This window comes from Carassius auratus, chromosome 2, assembly GCF_003368295.1.
Source record: "Carassius auratus strain Wakin chromosome 2, ASM336829v1, whole genome shotgun sequence".
In the NCBI taxonomy this organism is placed as follows: Eukaryota; Metazoa; Chordata; class Actinopteri; order Cypriniformes; family Cyprinidae; genus Carassius; species Carassius auratus.
Window position 1 is genome coordinate 17629863 of NC_039244.1, and position 21351 is coordinate 17651213.

A 21351-nucleotide genomic window follows, 5' to 3' on the forward strand; every position below is an offset into this window, starting at 1 on the left:
AACCTCAGCTTTCTGACCTGCCCCCGAAACCCCAGCTTAAGGATCTTCCTCCTAAGCCACAGCTCTCCGACCTCCCATCCAAGCCTACCGTGTCTTCAGCAGCTGAGACCACACAGAGGCAAACAACGCAGGAGGAAACGAGTCCAAAGCCCCAGCGGACAGAGGAGCAGTCGTCCAGTCAGCAGGAGGAGCTCTCTCCGAGACAGGCCAGTGAGGACACTAATGGTGCACCTGCAGGGACCGTGGAGATGCCTGTCCCCATGCCACGGAAAATAAACACAGTGGTGAGTGAAAATACATTTTCATTAATTTTTAAAAAGTACTGTGGACCCAGAAAGTTTAAGTTTAGCAGCCTTCTGTTTTGTACTCATTTCATGATTTGTGTCTGTTGTTTTATAATTTTTAACCTAATATAACTTTTTTTAATTCATAATATTGAGCTTAAAAAGTGCACTTTTAACTTAAAAAAGTAAAAATAAATAAGAAGGCATTAGTTTATATATCAATTAATATTTCTTTTTTTTTATAGGTCAAAAGTTCAAAAGTTTAAGACCAGTCTTTTTTTTTAAAGAAATTAATACTTTTATTCAGCAAGAACACATTAATTTGATAAGAAATGTCAGTAAAGACTTTTATAATGTTACATGAGATTTCTATTTCAAGTAATTTATGTTCTTTTGTTCTTTCTATTCACTATATAATTCTGAAAAAAAAGTGTCACGTTTCCACAAAAATATTAAGCAGCATAACTGTTTTCAACATTGTTAATAGTAAACCTTTCTTGAAAATCAGCATATTAGAATGATATCTGAAGGTTCGTGTGACACTAAAACCTTTTATATATATTATAATCAAATAGAAAACAGTTATATGTTATATGTGGAATAATGTTTCACATTGTCATGTTTTTACTGTATTTTTAATTTAATGAATGCAGCCTTGGCGAGCATATGTGACCTATTTCAGAAACATAAAAAAATCCTACTGACCCCAAAATTTGAAACAGTAATGCATACTGGAAAAGATCAACATGTGTAACTCTAATAACTGGAGATCATCTCTGTGCAGGGAAAGAACAAAGTAAGGCGTGTGAAAACCATCTATGATTGCCAAGCGGATAATGACGATGAGTTGACTTTTGTGGAGGGGGAGGTTATAATTGTTACAGGAGAGGAAGACCAGGAGTGGTGGGTAAGTGAATCTGTGCCGTGGCATGCAGTTTTGTTAATGCAGATTGTTTGGACAGATGGTCACATTCATCAATTTGCCTTTTTACAGATTGGGCACATAGAGGGTCAGCCTGACAGGAAAGGGGTCTTCCCAATGTCCTTCGTGCACATTCTGTCAGACTGACAGCGTATAACTGGCACAAGCTCTGCTCTCTCTGGACTCGCACTGGACTGTGAGCATTGCCTCTGTACATAAGCTGCTGAAATCTAAACGGACTCCAAACAAACAAAACATGAAGTATCAAACCCATGCTCCCTTAATCCTCAAGGGGGAAATGTGTAAACTATGTGTTGGTCATAAACTGTGTTATCCTGCCTACCAGTATTATTGTAGCCATCGCAACCCAGCATGCCAAACTGGGTTTGCAGTAGCTATACTTGGAAATCTAGCACTTAACATGTATGCTGTAACTTTGTGTATGTGTACACATATAGAATTATATGTATTTCCATTTTAATTGTGTCTTTGTTCATACTTATGCACAGATGTAAGTGTATATTTATGTACTTATGTATAATGTACAAGTGTGCATATATATGTTAACCCTGCTTGCTTATGGAGCCAGAGTGACTCTAGACATTTTAGTGTACTATTTTAAAAGAAAAAAAGATTATCTCTTGATTTTTTTAGAAGGTGTAGAAGCAAGAATACAAGTTACTTAAATACTATACCACTGTTGAAATTCCCATCATAGTGGGATTCTGGTCAGGGATCAATACCAAAATGAAAAGGTTTGAACATCTCATCTGCTATAACTAAACAATCAAAATGTGCATTCATTTGGTTTGCATTGCTCGCATAAAAAGCCAGAAATCATCTTTATTCTGAATGCCTCAGTGGGTAGGAGACCAACTAACTTCTCTAGAAAATTGCTAGTGTAATGCTACCACTTTCTACCCGTATGTTTAGCCAGTATGTTCACATGGTGGCTGTATCCAAGGACGTTACCACATAGAAGCAGTAATAATTTAAGAATGAACCACTGAAGAGTGGTTATCGATCAAACATTTCAGTGTCTATTGTGGTTACAGACTTGGTTGCATGTGTGGGTCTGCTTCATTCTTTCCCCATTGTCGTTTAATGCCAAATTTGACAAAACCTATGCCTCAGCTCTTGGAAAGTGTCCTTTCAATATTTTATTTGATCATACAACTGCATACCTTACTCATCTGGTCTCTGGTTATCATTCATGAATAATGCATAATTTATAAAGCCTCACTCATACATGGATCTGACTGGTCAAACGTTGTTGGCTTTGTATAAAAATGTTTTGTTGTTTGCTTACAGTGACTGTGGAATGTGATTTCTTTTGGTTTGTTTTGTTCATTTAAGTTGAAATGAACTGCAAGATAATCTGGCAGAGAGTGACTGACTCGGTATGACTCAGAATGAACTAACGCTGCCTATTTTCTCGTTACCCTATCAGGGAGACCAGCATTCATTTTTGATTTTTAACTATTATTCTATTAACAAATAAAGATGTATCAATGAATGCCACATGTACTATATTTGATGATGATAGTATTTGACATTTATAGGGCTAAAGTGTTTCACCATAGAAAGGGATGGACCCTTCAAGTGTAGTTTATTATGAGTTTTGTTTCTCTGTTTTAAATCATGTTACAATTAATTGTTTACTAAGGAATAAATAACAGGAATTCGGCACATTCTACAAGACAAAATAACTTCAAGATTTGTTGTATAAAGTTGTGGACGTCCCATTCCTGGACTGTTTTGTTTAGACCCTTATGATGAGCCCACTGTTGGACCACGTCTGTCTATTTAGATGTTCAATCCAGCACAACTACAGATCATGGATTCTTGTGTTGCTAATATTGTAGCATATTAAAGTCTGGGAACAGTCAAAAGGACAACTTCACATCTATGTGAATAAACCGGATTCAGTCCTATTCTCTTGTACCTTTTTTCATCTGTGTTTGCTGCACTGTAAATTCAGTCAGAACAAAAATCAAACTTGGCTATTAAGTCTTCAAATGCTAAAATAAAGACTTTACGTTGAAACCATTTAGTTTCCATGTTATTTGTTAATTTATTTATTTCAAGCAGTTATTTGAGGTTCAGTCTCAAAAACGTTTTTACTTTAAGATTTATTTTCTGACTTTTCTCTTTAAGTGCATTAAAGCAGGCTCGGGTAACTCCTCAAAAAACCTACATTAAACACTTCTCTTATAGACAGTTACAGACCTGTCTCTCTCCTTCCATTCATGGCAAAAACCCTCAAATGATTTGTTTTCAACCAGGTATCATTGTTTCTTTCACAGAACAACAAACTGGATGCTAACCATTCCGGTTTCAGGAGTGGCCATTCAGCTAACACTGTGCTACAGTAATCAATAAATCAACAGTTCTTATTCTGCTGGATCTGTCTGCAGCTTTGGACACTGTCAATCATCAAATCCTCCTGTCTGCCTTCTCATCACTAGACATCACAGGGATTCCACTTTGCTGGTTTGAATCCTATCTCACTGGTAGGTCTTTTTAGGGTGGCCGGGCGAGGGGAGGTATCCAAAGCACATCAACTGGTCACTGGGGTTCCTCAGGGATTAGATCTAGGACCCCTACTCTTCTCCATACACACAACATCACTGGGTCCCATCATACAGACACATGGCTTCTCCTACCATTGCTATGCTGATGACACACAGCTATCTTTCATTTCAACCAGATGATCCAACGGATTTCAGGCCGCCTGGTGAACATCTCGGCATGGATGAAAGAATACCACTTACAGCTCAACCTGGCAAAGACTATGCTCTTTGTCTTCCCTGCCACTCCAAATCTACAGCATGATTTTACCATCCAGCTAGGTTCTTCAACAAGTACCCCATCAACTTCTGTCAGAAATCTTGGTGTAACCTTTGATGACCAGCTGACCTTCAGACTACATTGCAAAGACTGCTACATCTTGCGGGTTTGTATTGCACAACATCAGAAAGATCAGACCCTTTCACAAAATGCACAACTTATTGTCTAGTCCCTTGTCATTTCTAGGACTACTGCAATGCTCTTCTGGCCTCTACAAATGATTCAGAATGCAGTGGCATGTCTGGTCTTCAACAAGCCCCAAAGAGCTCATGTTAAACCTCTGTTTATCTCCTTGCACTGGCTACCGGTTTCGGCTCACATCAAATTCAAGACCTTGATGCTTGAAAATAGAACAGCCACAGGCTCATCACCCGCCTACTTCCACTCACTATTACGAATCTACATCCCCTCCAGAAGTCTGAGATCCGCTAGTGATCTTTTTAATGAATGAAAAACAATACATTAGATCAATACCATTAACAAACAAAAGGTTTTAACATTGATAACATCAATGATAACTCTATAATTCTTTATAATTATTTTTGATATTATTAATGACTTATTCATGCAGAAAATCAGCCTGAAGTAGATCTATTAGTTGACTAAGGTCTACTAGTCTAAGTATTTTACTATTTTGTTTATTATTTTAATGGAATAATAGTATATTATTATTATTATTAAATATAAACGTATTATTTATATGTTTTATTTAGGACTAATTAATTAAATATTTAAAACCTTATTCTTTACTGAAAAGCCTGGGGCACGTTAGTCACCATGCTTTGAAATAGAGAACGACCAAAAGCACTACCATGCAAAAGAACTAAAGCATTTCCGTGATATTTTCATTACACAACGTTGCTTCATTATCAATGCGAGCGTTCCGTCGTATCGTTTGCGCTTCCAGTGTGCATTGAGCTACAAACATCATAAGTGAAAGGAAAGATAGGTAGATCCAAAACAGAAAGAAAACGCTACATGCATAGTAAAACTAGTCAGCTTCCTCTCTCGAAATCAATTCCTTTTATAGACGTAGGCTGAGCTTGTTTCGCGCTCCCACAGTCTAGTCGAGCTCAACCCGCGCGTCAAAAGTAACACTTCTGATTGGCCAATCCGGAAAATGTAGACACACTTCACAATGATCCGCTGAGCAGGGTGTTCTTCAGCGTTTCCCTATATTTACTTTTCACTGAATTGACTGGAAATTAAGGTAAGAATCATGGATTAAGTTGCAATTCTATTCCAATATGCAACCTGACACCTGGCGCGAGAGAAAGTGTGTTTCCTTCAGCACACAGGTGAGGGGAGAATCTACTATATAAAGACAGCCAGCGTGTACAATGACTGAAGCTAAACTAAAAGAAAGCTCAATAACAATTTAAACACAATTTTAAAGATTCTAAATAAATAATATGAATCTTTTACTTAACGTTTGTGTGAAAACAAGGCGTTTGATCACATAATGGACGGTGAATATTAAAGATACATGGCTTTGGCGTTACATGTTTGTTTATGTACACTTGTATACACTTGTCTTATGCGTATTTGTCTACTGCTGAGCAGAAAAGAGTGAATTTTATGATAAAAACCGAGACTAATTTTATGAACAAAAGCAACGGTGCGAGTTTTCAGACTTCCTCTGTGTTCAAATAGATCATGCCACTTCCTGATTTTGTTTATTCAAAACACGCATTTCAAAGCACATCAAGTTCCTACATTTTCGCTGTCAAGCAGCCACAGCTTCAAATCTAGAAGATTCGATGCACAGAGAAAACCATTATGACTGTTTATTTAAATAAATATAAATCATTTTCACATTTAAAATGTTCATAACCACAATTGCGCGCTTCATTTCAAGTAACCACAGGGTTCTCACACTTTTAGGCCAATGAATTTTCATAACGTTACATGACGTTTCTAGATATTCATGATTGTTGAATAAGGATTCAGATTCATTTAGATTCAGGCTGATTCATTAATGAATCTTGCAGAGCACTTTGTGAACCGTTTTAAAACGATTCAGTGAAGTTTTACTCTTGAGTAGATAATTTCAACCATAATTTCGGGCAATAATAATTTTAAACCCTCTACTTTTTATGAATACATTGTTCACATAGGTAACTTGTGTATTTAATGTTTTTTCACTCAAATACTAAAGTTTGTTCTTTTTCAAGTGAGAAACGCATCTTAAAATGCCATTTTTGCATGATGGAAACAACACAGATAACCACAGCCTATAGCTATAAACTACATTCTGCATGCAAGCAAATACCTTTATTGTTTGCTTGATGGATTTCAGAACCGTCTGTGATGCGCAAGGCCACAGGTTTTAACTAAAGCATGAACTATAAATATTGACCCAGCAGCCTTCGTTATAACCTCCAAACCAGTGGTCAGCATTAAAACACCAAGACGTGTGCAGATGTCAACTCCGCAGACAGGCTATTTGTTATAATCTACATTACATATATCTGCATTATGTTTTACATGTATTAAGTGTATATCTAAACTTACCATATATTACTTGCTATGTAAAAAGGGAAAAGATCACAAACAGTGTTATACTGATCTATATACTGATATATACTGATGGACACAAAATACATTCATAGCTTTAGAGAGTTGTTTTTTTCCAGACGGTACTTTTGAAAGAGCGTATTGCAGAAAAAACAGCTGCACAGCTCTAATCACTATGAGATGGCATATCAATAGCATCTGCTCTGTGCAAACAGCTACTTTGTGGCATCCCTTGTTCTGTGAGATGTCAGATTGTGACTGTGTTTCTGGATTTAGCGGAGCATTCCTGTACTGCGGGGTTTGTCTAGTACCACTTTCCGTGCCCTGAAGGCATGTGTGACTAACTGAAGCAGTCTAGCAGGGTTGTATAACTAAATTTTTATGCAGTGTCCAAATCAAAAATAGCTTTATATTGTTGACTTATTTTTGAGTGCATGTAGAAGCTTTGTAAATGACAAGATTTGAGTATTTCATTCTGTTGTTGTTATTGAGTGTGTATACAGTGCATTGGTGAATGAATACACTTTTAAATCCGGTGAGCTATCTTGCTTTCAGAGGAGTATTGTTGAGGAGGTTACCCTTTTTAGTGTTGTTGGTTCAACTTTATTCTTTGTGGTAGGACATGCTCGGTTTATCAGTCTTCACAGTCAAACGAATCAACAGTGTGTTGACACCTTTTTGTGGTCAGATGCTCTTTAAAAACTCTTGAGCATGTTTCTATTCTTTACTGCTAGCTCGAGGACTGCCCCAGATACATTCATATGGGCAGCTTGCGTGCATTTCTACTCTACGATTCAAAGCAAAGTAAACACATATTGTTCTTTTTGTTTAGGAAACAGTATATGAGCATTCAGTTATTTATCTCTTTTCACTTATCACATTTGTAATATCATCTGTTCCCCCAGGTCATGCTGTGGTAAAATGACATTTAAAGACTGTCTAAGAACACACAGCATTTGTGTTTTTCCGCAGTACATGCGCAAAAAAAAAAAAAAAAAGCAGAGGGGAGAACAGAAACACCTGTGCTGTCATGCCGGAGGAAGCGTGTTCGTACAGGCCTGATAGCTGCGGCTCACGTTCGGTTTCTCATGTTCCTGCCTGTGGCATTTTTCCATGCTGCTTGTTTTTTTTTTCTTTGGAAGAGGTATAGAGAAGTGAATCCAGTATTTCAGTAGCATGCAGAAGTTATGGTAGTGAGTGCAGGAAAGCATTTGTGAGAGAGAGGAAACAAGCTCATGATGGTATGTTTGGACTTTTCTTAGTTAACTATTTTAGTTTTTGTATGTGTGTGTATATATATATTTTGTTCAGTTTTTCATCTGATTCAAAATGTTGCTTTTGTATTGTCAAACTAAACTGACACACTTCAGGTTCTCATTTCACGTTAAAGTTTATAAAAATGTTTTACAGTTCATTTAAATTCATTTTGGTTACAAAACCAAAGGTTAGATTGATGTGATGCAATCAATATAATGCAGCAAACTTTCCCTCCTCTTAGCAGAAGGAAAGTACTGGGGCCTTAAAATAACATCAGTGAATAACAAGCACTTTTTTAATAATTAGTGCATTTATCTAGCATCTTGCCGGCCTGAGGATCTGTATCGAACATTATTCTCTATGAACATGACACTTCAGACATCTGACCTTCTGACCTTTAGTTGACAAGGGATTGCCTGTCCCTGTGAGGTTTAATGAGAAATGTAGTCTATAAATCTATATGAACTCCGACCCAAAACTCAGAGCTCAAAAGTGTAAGTGCAAAAACTCACACAGCCAGCCAGTTTCACTTAGCGATGCTCTGGTATAGTTTAAAAGCAGAGGTGTCAACCATTATTTCTGCATACGATTCTCACCCCTTAAAAGAAGGAAGGCACTAATAGACGTTTAAAAGTGCAAAACGCTAGGCTTGTTCATAGCCAAAGGCTTACTAGTTTAAAAAATGATCAGTTTAACACCATTTCTGTTTTTTTTTCTTCTTCTGTATTTTGATCAAATAAATGCACTTCATGCAAACGGACCTCGTATGTGCACTCTTGGCTGTACACTGTACACTGAGCCGCTGCCTCCGAACCACTGGCTTTCCACACATTCACAATGTTTTCATTGTTCATTTGTATTTTGGTGTGCTTAGTGATGCTGGATGGATCGGTAGCAGTCCTTTGGCATATCCCTGTGGTCTTGTTTGAAATGTATGTTAAAGTTACTGTGTAATTAAGCTTTACGTAGGCTACTTTTAAGAACTTCTAAGTCGATAAAGAATATCTGCAAGAAAAAAAAAAAAAAAAAAAAACTCAGAAAGCTCAAATCTATCTTGAATTAGTTTTGTTGAAAAATCATGACATGGAATTAATAATGAGTAACATTAGAATACAAAGGCTTTTGGGAAAAGAAAAGAGAGGAGAGGAAGGGGCCTAGGAGTAAAAGTAAAAACCACTGCCCTAGGCTACTGCCTGCTACAGGTATGTCTATAGATAACTTCAGGGCTGGCGCTATCTCAAAAATGTTAATCTGAAAAACACGAAATGTTAAAATGTTACAGCTAATTGAAATATATTTTTTAATTTGTTTATCTAGAATATTTTTTTTGTATTTGTGACAAAACTATTTTAAATCCTCATATTCTATTAAAAAATTTAAAATTCAAGGCTTTTAAAACTTTTTTTTCAAAACTTTCAGACAAGGCATTAGGCTAGCATTTAAAGTTTTGACAAATGTTGCTTTTGAAATGTTCAATTTCGATTTTAATTCTAGTTTCTGTCATTCAGATTCGAATTTCCTGATTGACAGCAAATTCAATTTAAGTGAAGGAATTGCCGATAAAAAGAAATGACCCTTCTGCTTTACACACTTTACTCTCCTGCCTTGATGAGGTGAAATTTTGGCTTTCCAACAACTTTTTGACTCTAAATGACTCTAAGACTGAGATTACAAGTTTTGGTCCATCTGAGTTTATTTCATCTTATTATTGCATCATTTTGTTTTACAGTATCTCCAAGTCTCAGGTAGCTTGACTTCAGCTGCAGCTAAATTTCTTAAAAAGTTTTGCGAGCCCTCCATTGGCTTCCAGTCCATTTCGGGATTGATTAAAAAATTCTTCAATTTGTGTATAAATGTCTACATAATCTTGATCCTCAAAAATACCTGTTTGAGTAACTGTGTACCTATTACCCACCCAGAAGTTTAAGATCTGATAACCTTAACTTACTGACAATCCCTTGCTCAAGGCTAAAACACACAGGGGATCGAGTCTTTTCAGCGGTGGCTCCTTGACTGTGGAATAGCTTGCCAGTACAACTTTGAATGGCCCCCTCTTTACCAGTTTTCCCTTTCTTTTAGCATGTGTTAATTGTTGATCTTTTTTTTCTATTTTAAATCTGGTATCTGTGTACTTTGCTTATGTTTATTCGGCTCATTTTTTATATTGTATTAGTTATTCTGCTCATGTGCAGCACTTTGGTCAATCTCGAGGCTGTTTTAAAAGTGCCTTTAAAAAATATACAGTGCATTCTCAAGTGAATTCTTAATGTTGCACATCCCTGATCTGAAGTCAGAAAGGCAAAGTCCTGCTTGAAGTCATTTGAAAACATAGCATATGATGTCCACCAGGAGGCGATAAAACTCTTCAGTTTCCAGAGTCTGTTCACTGATACTGTAACCTTCCTCTTGTGAAGTAGAGATGAAACAGTATTTCAAGGTCACATCACCTTGAAACATTGTATCTTGATCTAAATGTTTAAAAGTGAAGTATTGTGTAAAAGGTCATATTAAGCTTTACATTTAAAGGTCATCATGAGTCTAGTAAGATGTGGGCTTCATTTTTAGGTTGAAGTTCAGCTGTGTTCCTAACACAGGTTAATCAGATTGTTTAAAGCTGTGGATCTGAATAAGATTGTCTGCTCTCAGGCAGTATGGGCAATCACTGAAAAATCAAAGAAATATTGTTTCATAGCTGACAGAGTCTCATGGCTAATGTAGCAACAATAATTCTTGATTAAATCTGATTGTCATGTGGTATTTATAGGGTCTAAATGAAGGGTGCAGATGTCAGAATTTCCGTCATGCGGCGGAGGAAGGAGTGACCGCTCTGTCTCTCTGACTCATGCCTGACGCTCCTCTGCCCTGTCACTGCTGGACGGCCCACATACTTGTGTCCATGTGTAGACTGTCTGTCTGTCCAGGACCCACGCCTGTGTCTCTTTCCCTCCTGATGGTAGAAAATCAAGCTCTGGTTTTGGGCTGACATGTAATTCAATAAAATCAGAGCAAAAATATTTTAAGTTTTACTGTTTATGTAATTAATTCATGACTTTTATGTTGGATTAATATTGAATTATTAATAATATATAATGAAATATATACATATAATTATGAAAATACAATTATATTTTATATATAATAAAATGCTTGACTTATTAATATATACATTAAATTATATATTTTATGTGTTATTAGTTATTTGATATTTATGTAAAATATATATATATTATGAAAAAATATTATATATATATATATATATATATATATATATTACAATATGTAATATAAGAAATCTAACATAATAGAATATTATTATTGTATATATACAAATTATCTATTTATTATATAAAAATATGATTTTAACTTTTATTATCATCATAGAGATCGGTTTAGTGTTAGTAATTTCATTTGACATGTATATTAAAGATTATATTTAATGTTGTAATACTATTAATCTTAACAATTAAATACAGTTTTAGTGTTAGTAATTTATTTTGACTTTATATTAAAAATTTAATATTGTAATATTATTAACAATCATCAATATTATTACTATATTTAATGGTGATGAAGACAATGTTAGTTTTAGTCATTTGTATTTATATAAAATTAATATAAATCATTATATTAATCATGAATGAAGTCATTTTAATGTATGTATATATTACATTTATTATTATCACATTAAGTGTTCGCTTGATTAATTTTTAATTAATTCTGTGTGGCCAGAGGCGTGTGTGTGTGATTATTAGCCATGTCTGCTGGGGGATCCTGCAGCATATCTGTCCATGTCTTGTCATGCTGGGGTTAATGTTAAGGCAGTGTGACGTAGCAGCGGTGGAATCTGGGTCAAGAGGAGCGCTGTCTGTGTTCCCTGCACTGCCGCAGACCGCCTCACTGCAGCGGGGAGGAAAGGGGTGGGGTCGTATTCTTCTCTGGTTGGGTGGTGGCAGTAGTAGTGGTGGAGGCAAAGCACGTGGAGGCACATGCTGTCAAACGCTGGTGCACGAGTACTGCAGTGCTGGGGAGGAGACTGCATTCACACCCATAATCTATAGCCTCTCTCACTCTCTCTCTCTCTCATGCAGTACAGCACCACTGTTATGAACTAAGATGAGTGCATATTCTGCTAATAGTAACTGGGGGTTCGGCCCTGCTCACTGAGATTCTGAATACAGAATAAACCAATAATGTTGTATTTATTTACGTATTCAATATTGTTACAGGTATTAAGGTCCAGTTCTCCCTGTTAACTACTATTAGGTTTTAATATGTGCTTTATAAATGCTCATAAACAGCCAACATGCTATTAATATGCATGCTAGTGAATAGTGAGAATTGGTCATTAAAATAAAGTGTTACCAATTACTTTTATATAATATTTATAATATAATATAATATTTATTAATTTTATTTTTCAGTTTTTAAAAGCTTTGCATCTACCTAAAAACACCTCTTTCCCGTGGTAAAACCTTGAGTGATGTTTAGCTTTAATATTTTGTTTATCTAGAATTTGATTGTATCTTTTTTTTTTTTTTACATTCAAGAAAGCTGTCAAACTGCTCCACTTTTGAGTTGAAATGTGTTTTTGAGTCACACGTCTCTTTAGTGCCGCACTCATGATTAATTTATTCAGGTTCTTTTAAGTCCTGCTGAATACTCCTTTGCTCTACTCCTATTGGCTGCCAGCACATTTTGGGTTGAAAAATATTTTTAGGCTCCATGGAAACAGCAGAATTCCTTCTCAGCCAATAGGATTGCAGGGTGTATATGCTGTAGTCAAATGAGCAACCTCAGTTTAGATGGTACCATCCCCCCCAAATCTGAGGGGTGTAAAGCTGACAAGGGGGGCTTAGGCGGTTCAAGACAGATCAACACAGCAGTGCTTATTTACGCCCTTTGGTTTCTTAAATTCTGAATGCCATGAGAACAGAAGTATGCCAAGATCTAAATACACCCCCCCCCCCCCCCACACTGCAGAATACACTGTAGGTCAGTGAGAAACTGTAGCGACCCGTTTACCTACTTTCAAGCAAAGCAAAGTCCTCTTCAGCTTGAACACAAAACTCTGACTGTGACCTTTGAATATGTTGACATGCTGCTAAACTCTGAGGTCTGTCTGTTCCTCTTGAGGATCCTCGGGTTTTTCATGATGTTATTTAATCTGTTGTAAGCAGTGACTCACTGCGGGAGCGCTGAATAAGAATGAGAGAGAGTGTGCTCTTTTCAGGGAAGAATGATTCTTACAATGATTCAGCCCTCCCCCCAAAGGGAGGGGGACTACAGAGTGCCAATTGTGAACTATAGAAGCACTTTGACTGCTAGAGGGCGACATGATCCTGCAGTAGGATGCACCCATGAGTGCTGCAGTCATACTGCATTCTCAGCAGCATCTGTCCTCTCACCTGCAGTCAAACTGGTGTGCCTGTTCAAGAGGGTAATGCAGCAGTATTTGGGTCTCCCCTGATTTTCTGCATTGCCCTGAGCAGATGTTGTCTGTCACACACACATACATGTGGCCAGATGTTGTTGTCATGAGCACAGGTGTCACAATTCTTGATGCAGTTCTTGAGTCAACCTGCTTGTGTTTTTGTATAGGCAAATCAAATGGTGTTTACACCTTCATTGAGATTCAAAGTGCAACTAAGCCACAAATCACATGCAAAAATCATCATTCATTCCTGTTTATCTTGTCTTTTAGAGGTCTCTGACTGCTCGGGATGGGGAATCTGATTAAGGTTCTCACACGAGACATTGACAACAACGGAGGGAACTTTTTTCTGGACTTTGAAAGTAAGTGAATATACAGTCACAACCTCTATTATCTGATGTCGAGGGATGGAAGAAATGTCCCCTACTCACAATTTATGTACAATAATTTTGCTGATACAATGAAACAATCCTGAATATTTTATTGTAAATAACATTAAAAAAATAACATAAAAAATCAATCAATTATATATATATATATATATATATATATATATATATATATATATATATATATATATATATATATATATATATATATATATATATTATCTCAATTATATTAATTATACTATTAATATAACTCTATTTTGTAAATATTTATATTGTGAATAATAATAATTATTATTATTATAAATAACATTAATAATTATTATTACTAATTACTGTTAACCATTATTAATTACTATAAGCATATATCATTAATAAATAATTACTATTAGACTATTTAATAATAACAATAATTATATTTAATAAGAATTTATCAGTTATAACTATATGTATTTATTGTATTTGACTTCTTGGATCTTATAAGCTGCAACGGATGAAATGATTTTCCTCTAATAGGAAAAAATATTTAAGCAATAACACCCGTCTTCAATTGAAGCACATTTAAGACTGAGCCGATTTCTCCTCTGCAGATGCCAAGCCCACAGAAGCTGAGAAGAGAGTATGGGAGGAGGTCAATGAGGTGCTGACAGAGTCAGAGAGTGTGTTACAGGACCTGCAGTCATATAGTGGAGCAGGTGAAGCCATCAGACAGGTGCGTACATCCAGAATGCACTTCAGATTGTTTAGACATTAGCCAGGGCTTTATGTTACTTTCCATGACAAGTTCTCTTTGTTTCTGTTTAAGCATGTGCATGTTGTCTCCTCAGGCCATACAGCATCCCAATGATGAGCATGTGCAAGAGAGTGCGTGGGCCGCTGTGGTACCCCTGGTTGGCAAACTGAAGAAGTTTTATGAGTTCTCTCTAAAACTGGGTATGTCATTATTCTATCTGCTTTAATGTGCACAGCACACAACACTATAAATAATACAATGTATGGCTATTTTTACCCAGAGGCATACAGGTAGGTGATAAATGAGGAGATTTTAATGATCTACTCTCCCACAATTCCTCACAGGGGTACATGGTCCACTGACCCATTTACCATATACTGTAGTATTAGCATCTGCTCTGGACTGTGTTTTGATTTTCAGTGAGATGATTCTTCTTGAGGCTTAATTCATCAGTATTATCAAACACACTACTGAATCAGCACACACGTCAGCAGTCAATACATACATAACAAGTCAATATGAATATGTGCAATGTAACATGAGCAAGGCTGCATTTGTAATGAAAAAGGACTCAAGCCTACAGTTGAATCACAGCTACATGACCTTTTGCAAAACATTGTACAACAGTAATATTCATATTTGAATATTCCCGTGAAGTTGTATTTCTGTTGTGATTCAGCACATGTTCCAGGGAGCAAGCCATAAACAGAGCAGCAGTGCGTCATCATTGGATTAGCACAAGGACAGTTTCTTTCTCCACAACTAGCAAAAACACAGCTCTTGTCATCTCTAACATACACACTCCAGATCTTCTGTAACTTCATGATTAATTTGTTCAGAACCATTAAAAAGAAAGAAGTCTCTTAATGCTCACCAAGGCATTATTTGATTGAAAAATACAGTAAAATCAGTAATATTGTGAAATATTATTACAGTTTAAAATGACTGTTTTCTGATATTCAGCATCATTACTGCAGTTTCAGTGTCGCATGATCCTTCAGAAGTCATTCTAATATGATGATTTGGAGCTCAGGAAATATTTCTTATTATTGGTATATTGAAATTATTATGTTGAAAACATTTGATACATCCTTTGATGAATAGAAAAAAAAACAATTATTTGAGATTGAAATTTAAAACATAAATTTATAACGTTATAAATGTATTCACTGACATTTTTGATGAATTTGTGTGTTTAAACTGAATGCAAAAAATTATAAAGAAAAAAAAAATCTTAGTGACATCAGATTTATGGTAAAGTTTGTTAGCTGTAGCATACATATGTAGCTCAACTGATGTAGCATGATTAAATAAAAGCACGCTTTTTGAGTTTGATTCCCACACAACATGCATATTGATGAAAAATCTGCCTTGAATGCACTAAAAGTCTGACAACCAGAGCTGGGAAGTAACTGATTACATGTTATCTGGATTACGTAATCAGATTCCAAAAATCAAGAACTTGTAATTACATTAAATTACATTTTAAAATACTGTTATCAGATTAGTTACTTTTTATTGATTACATGATTACATATTATTCACACAATATCAATTCTTGATTCTCTGACGGTTGACATGCAGATAAACAAATAATATATTAGGAAGTGTTTTGTTTTGATTTATGTTATTTTAAAATGATTTATTAATTTCTTTACATTTTTATGATTTAATTCAAGATTAACTTTTCATTAACTTCACAACCCCCCTGCAGTACCTTTATGAACCCCAGTTAGGGAAACCTTGACATAATGTAACGTTTAATGCACTTAATGCTGTTAATTTCAATGAATGGAATATATTTTCTTACTCTTTGTATTTTAATATCAATATAATACAATATTATCTTATTTAAATCAATGTGATAAAAAAGTTGGGTCAAAAGTAATCAAAAAGTAGTGTGTCACAAATCACATATAATTTCTACTATAACCCAAAGATTGAACCTGTACTTGTTGCCACAAAAGGGAAAGACCATATTAACCAATTTGTTTAGCTAATCCGTTTTTTTCCCCAGAAATATTTAGTGTCTCATAATCTTGTATGTCTCAAAGTATGTGATCTGCTCTGTGAAAGTGTGGCTGTTTTGTGCTTGTAAGACTGTGGGTTTGAGTGATTCAGAAGAAAACAGGCCATGACCTAATTAAACATGACATGGCCCTTAATCACACATCATCAGCAGCCAATGGCAGCGCTCTCTGGAGGAACATCAAAGGGTCAGACTGACCTGACATCGCTGCTGTGTTCCTCTGCCAGACACTCTCTGTTTCTCTGCCTGTTTTTGTTAAAATATAGCGTCCATAACCCAGTATTATCTATACTTCTATCCACCAAAAACATTAGCAGTTCTGTTTCTTCTGTGTCTTGTGTAGAAGACTCTCTGCAGGGCCTGTTGGAGTTTCTCACCAGCTCGCGCTGCAGCCCAACTCAACATCTGGAGCAGGAGCAGGCGCTGGCACGGCAGTTCGCTCAGATTTTGCATTTCACGCTGCGCTTCGATGAGCTGAAGGTAACCAGGCAACCTCAGGCCACACCCATTCTGCACGTCTAATCCGTCTCTTCCTAACCTGCTCCAGAAAAAGAGGGGCGAAATCAACAATTAGGTAGAATGAGAGGATGTGGAGCAAAACTGTTGTTAGTGGGACTCCAGCATCCTGTCTTTAATCTCAGACCTACAAAAATCTGTAATTAACACATCTGACCAATCTGTAAATTATAATTATCCTTGCAGTGATTATATTGCAGTGCAATATCTCTTTAAACCACAGCATTTAATATTGTAGTCACGATGAAATGCAAGTAGCAACAAATACATCCAAAATGCCACATGTAGTGCAGGGACTTGGTTCTATTAATCAGTTATTGACTGGATGTAGGGAGATCTGAATGTGAGTAAGAAAGGGATGGCTTTAAGTGGACTACAAGTCAAGCATATGCCATAAAACAGAAGATCCAGGCTCAATTTTCAATTAATGCTGACTTCAAGTCAAGGTGAAACAAAAATACTGACAGATCTTTTCTTCCACATTGAGTGTAATGGATTATCAAAAAGGAAAACATGTACAGTAGATAATATGTAATAAGACATTGGTTGTTGATTGGATTTTGAGGTGTGGGCATTGTTCTCAAAAAATGGAGGCAGATTAGTGTGAGCTTGCAGGGGCGGGATTTATGTGGAAATGATTGGTGAAGTCCTGCATACATCACTACAGAGAAGTCTATCATTCCTGCTAGAGCAGGGCGTCAGCACTTCTTTTTGAGAGGGGGGACCAGTGATGGGGGCTGGGGGAGGTTACTTTAACTAAGCTTTCACTAGCTATTTTTCCATCCACCTTGGGCTTATCGCATAAAAAAAATAAAATAAAAAAAAAACGCTGAATGGAAATGCCAAGATGTGCAAAAAACATTAAGCACTCATCTGAGTTAGATATATTTACATATATATACATAAACTATGATGGAAACCAGTTTTGCACATTAGTTAAATTCACAGCTTTTGATGGAAATATAGCTATCGTAATAGTCTGCGTATGCAATTATATCCTTTCAAATTAGGATTTAAAATGGAATCATTCATTATTAAAATTTACGACTGATACTCCCAACCACACATATAGCCTAAAAAAATTCCATTTAGGTCAAGTGATATAGCTAAAACCGTTTTAATTGTGTACATCTATAACATGTATTTAGAAAATTGATTGGGTAAATTTTGAATTCATGATAACTAAATAATATTAAGGTTTATCCTACAGTGAAGCAGCTTTTCTTTCCTTTTTTTCTTTTGTGGACCACTGAAACTGATGGCAATAACTGTATCACACATAATGCAATAGCTATAGAGAATGTTTATGATATAATTTGTAAGCCACTGAATTTTGTATCCAAATAGCTAACATAATTAGCTCTGTAGTGATTTAGCTAATTAGTTGAACTAATGGAACACAAAGTCCAGTTGTAACCAATCAGTCAAATTAATGGAAAACTAAGTTCAGTTGCTTTCAAAGGTGCCACAGAGAATCTGTTATTATCTAGATTACTGCACTGATGAAGTCTGTCACAAAAACCAGCAGTGGATGAAATGGCCATATGCTCGTGATTTTCTAGCTGCTCACTTGAATTCATACATTCACAGTAAAATAAAAAATGATGCGTTTACATATTTCCTATTCCCATATTCAGCAGAAATGCAATTTTCAGCTGCCAGTTTTCCATTTAAATGCTCACCTGCTGTCTCTCCAGATGACCAACCCAGCCATCCAGAATGACTTCAGCTACTACAGAAGGACCCTGAGCCGCATGCGTATTATCAACCAAACAGTGAGTGAACCTGCTCCGTTTGGAAATATGCCTCATTATCAGACGCTTATGTTTTAGTAATACCCCTTCCCCCATGTCACGGGGGTTAATGGGAGCTCTTCTGTTCTCTAATGGTCTGGATCATTAGGTGGCAGAGCGGCACAAGATCCTGACTCAGGGAAACATGAGATATCGCACTCATCTCATCCTCTATCTTTTAACTGTTGTTTTATCTTTTATCTTTTAGCTGACACAGAGTTGAAGTGTGTTGGGTTGACGTTGAGTTGGTAACACGTGCTAACAATTTCAGGCTCATTAGTATGTGCTGTATCATCAGGGAGCGGCTCAGCAGGGGTTGACACCGAGGATCGTTGACCTTGCCTCGCCAATTAAAAGCACTCTCTGCAAGGAATAATTATGACAGCCACTTTCATCACATGAAACATTAGCTCGGCTATGGAAGAGCATGTATTAGGAATTCTGGACGTGTCTACTGTCTGTGGATTTAAGCAGGATTTACATTCAGATTTTAGCATACAGTAATGAATGAAATGTTTCAAGTCAGCTAAAATGAATTTCCCAGTTTCCACATCCATTTCCATGATTAACTACTTGAGGAAAGCTGACCAAGGAAAAGCGCATCTGTAACCTCCAAAAAGCCCAACACCTGAACCGACCCCTTTTATAGTAAATCTTTCAAAATATGGATTTCACATTTAGATACTGAACCAAAAAACCCATGTGTGTTCTTTCTACAGGCAGAAGAGCATAATGAGGTTGACAACGAGCTGGCCAATCGCATGTCTCTCTTCTACGCCAATGCCACGCCCATGCTGAAAACGTTAAGCGATGCCACGACTAAATTTGTATCAAAGGTAGGCGGTTCTTAAAATCTGCTGTATTTTGATTATAACAAGACTCACACAACTCAAACCACTCTAATGGATGTTAAATAGACGATAATAAACAAGTCCAGAAGCTCATGAATAAATTCTACTTAATTAGTTTCAATAAAGTACATGATATACTTCAGGCAATACATCAATACATGAATGTTTCCCGATCACTTTCACTTCCAAAACCATCGTAACGAACACATTTTGCTCTCTCCGTTTGCTCAGCATGCAGAACTGCCCGTAGAGAACACAACAGATTGTCTGAGCACGATGGCAAGTGTGTGTAAAGTCATGTTAGAGACACCGTAAGTTGACATGTTTTTATGTTTAACTATTGGCCTTTGTTTCTTCTGTAGCAGGCTGTAACTTGTTCATTTATCCTCTGTGTGTGTGTGTGTGTGTGTGTGTGTGTGTGTATTGATCAGGGAGTACCGCACTCGATTTGCCAGTGATGACACAGTGTTATTCTGTCTGCGTGTGATGGTGGGGGTGATCATCTTATACGACTATGTCCATCCAGCTGGAGCTTTCGTAAAATCCTCTAAAATCGATGTACGCCTTATTCTGCTTTCTGATCCTTTTAGCAAAAGTTATCTTATTTAAATGTACTCATTTAATTTAACTTCGTTAATATGTGGATTAATTGATTTAAAATGAATGCATTTAATCACCAAATAAGCATTTATATCAGTAATTTCTCATTTAAATGCAATGTTTTTTTTTTTTACTATACAAAATCGATGTGCTTAATACTATAGATCACCCAAATTAAAAGCTAATTACTGTACAAAACCTTATTAAAAATACAAGTACAAAATGTTATTGTCTATCTTTGTATGATATAGATGAAAGGATGCATTAAGGTTCTGCGATATCAGCCGCCCAACAGTGTGGAGGGGCTTCTCAATGCCCTCAGGTCTGTGAGCTTTACAGTACAGCTTATACCTTACAGCACTTCTTCATTTTGATGCAAAGTTTCTGCTGAAAGCCATGTGCTATGTTTTAATGTTCTCTCGACTCACAGGTACACAACAAAACATTTGAACGATGAGACTACCTCCAAGCAAATCAAAAACATGTTGCAAGCTTGACTGTGTCTGCCAAAAGTATTTCCCCTCGAATACATTGGACGAGACGCTTCAGCAGTTTTAGTAATACAATGAGAGTAGCCATGTATCATATGGCAGCTACTGTTATCAGTCTGTTTTTACTGTTGTAGTTTTGTTCTTGTTTGTTTTTTTTACATATTACTCTGTTAGACTAAAGTCATGTGTGGCCATTACATTCCAAAGATGATTCTTTGTTGTGTGGCCGTCCAACAAAGATGAGCTTCGTTCCCTTTCCATGTTTTCTAGAGTTTACTGAATGCCCAGGCTGGACCACGAATAATGTGTTGCTTTTTTAATAACAATTTAATGTGATTTTTTTTAATATATATATTTTTCTTTATTAACATGACTTTTTGAAATGAATAAAGCTATTTTAAGCAAAAAGACTGAATGGCTGACAGCTCTTACAGGAAGTGCTCCACTGACACAGGCCACTGAAATCACCATGAACTCTCACCACTTTACTACGTACAAAAGAATTAGTTCTAAACCCACATCCTTTAACTTAACAAGAGTTCAGGATTATTCATATCCCCTGACAGTGTCTATTCCAGCACCTCATTGTATAATGTCCATTCAAGGCTGTATTCCTCATTTTTTTTTTTTTTTTTTTTTTTTTTTTTTTTTTTTTTAGAGCCAGAAATAAACAAACGTGGTTGAAATT

At 36.2% G+C, this 21351-nt stretch overlaps 2 protein-coding genes across 3 annotated transcripts in view; both read left to right on the forward strand.

Annotated features, from left to right (window-relative positions):
* The window catches only part of LOC113118562 (nuclear receptor-binding protein 2-like), a 465395-nt gene that overhangs the window by 309172 nt on the left and 134872 nt on the right, over positions 1–21351 (forward strand). The gene's annotated exons all lie outside the window — the stretch shown is intronic.
* On the forward strand, positions 5113–21073 carry LOC113118590 (protein FAM49B-like). 2 transcript variants are annotated; one of them, XM_026287883.1, is made up of 11 exons: positions 5113–5266; positions 13532–13623; positions 14241–14362; positions 14478–14583; positions 16756–16892; positions 18626–18703; positions 19441–19557; positions 19804–19883; positions 20004–20130; positions 20424–20494; positions 20603–21073. In XM_026287883.1, the coding sequence occupies exons 2-11, from the start codon at positions 13551–13553 to the stop codon at positions 20667–20669; spliced, it is 978 nt and encodes a 325-aa protein (XP_026143668.1). In that variant the 5' UTR covers positions 5113–5266; positions 13532–13550; the 3' UTR covers positions 20670–21073. The 2 variants fall into 2 exon arrangements, with proteins under 2 accessions (XP_026143668.1, XP_026143677.1); XM_026287892.1 differs by lacking the exon at positions 5113–5266 and adding an exon at positions 7749–7814.

Excerpts from the sequence above, each read along its gene's own strand:
- LOC113118590 (XM_026287883.1), top strand. The coding sequence starts at position 13,551 with ATGGGGAATCTGATTAAGGTTCTCACACGAGACATTGACAACAACGGA. Across the intron at positions 14,584-16,755 it reads TGAGTTCTCTCTAAAACTGG|AAGACTCTCTGCAGGGCCTG; the intron begins GTATGTCATTAT and ends TGTCTTGTGTAG. Across the intron at positions 16,893-18,625 it reads TGCGCTTCGATGAGCTGAAG|ATGACCAACCCAGCCATCCA; the intron begins GTAACCAGGCAA and ends CTGTCTCTCCAG.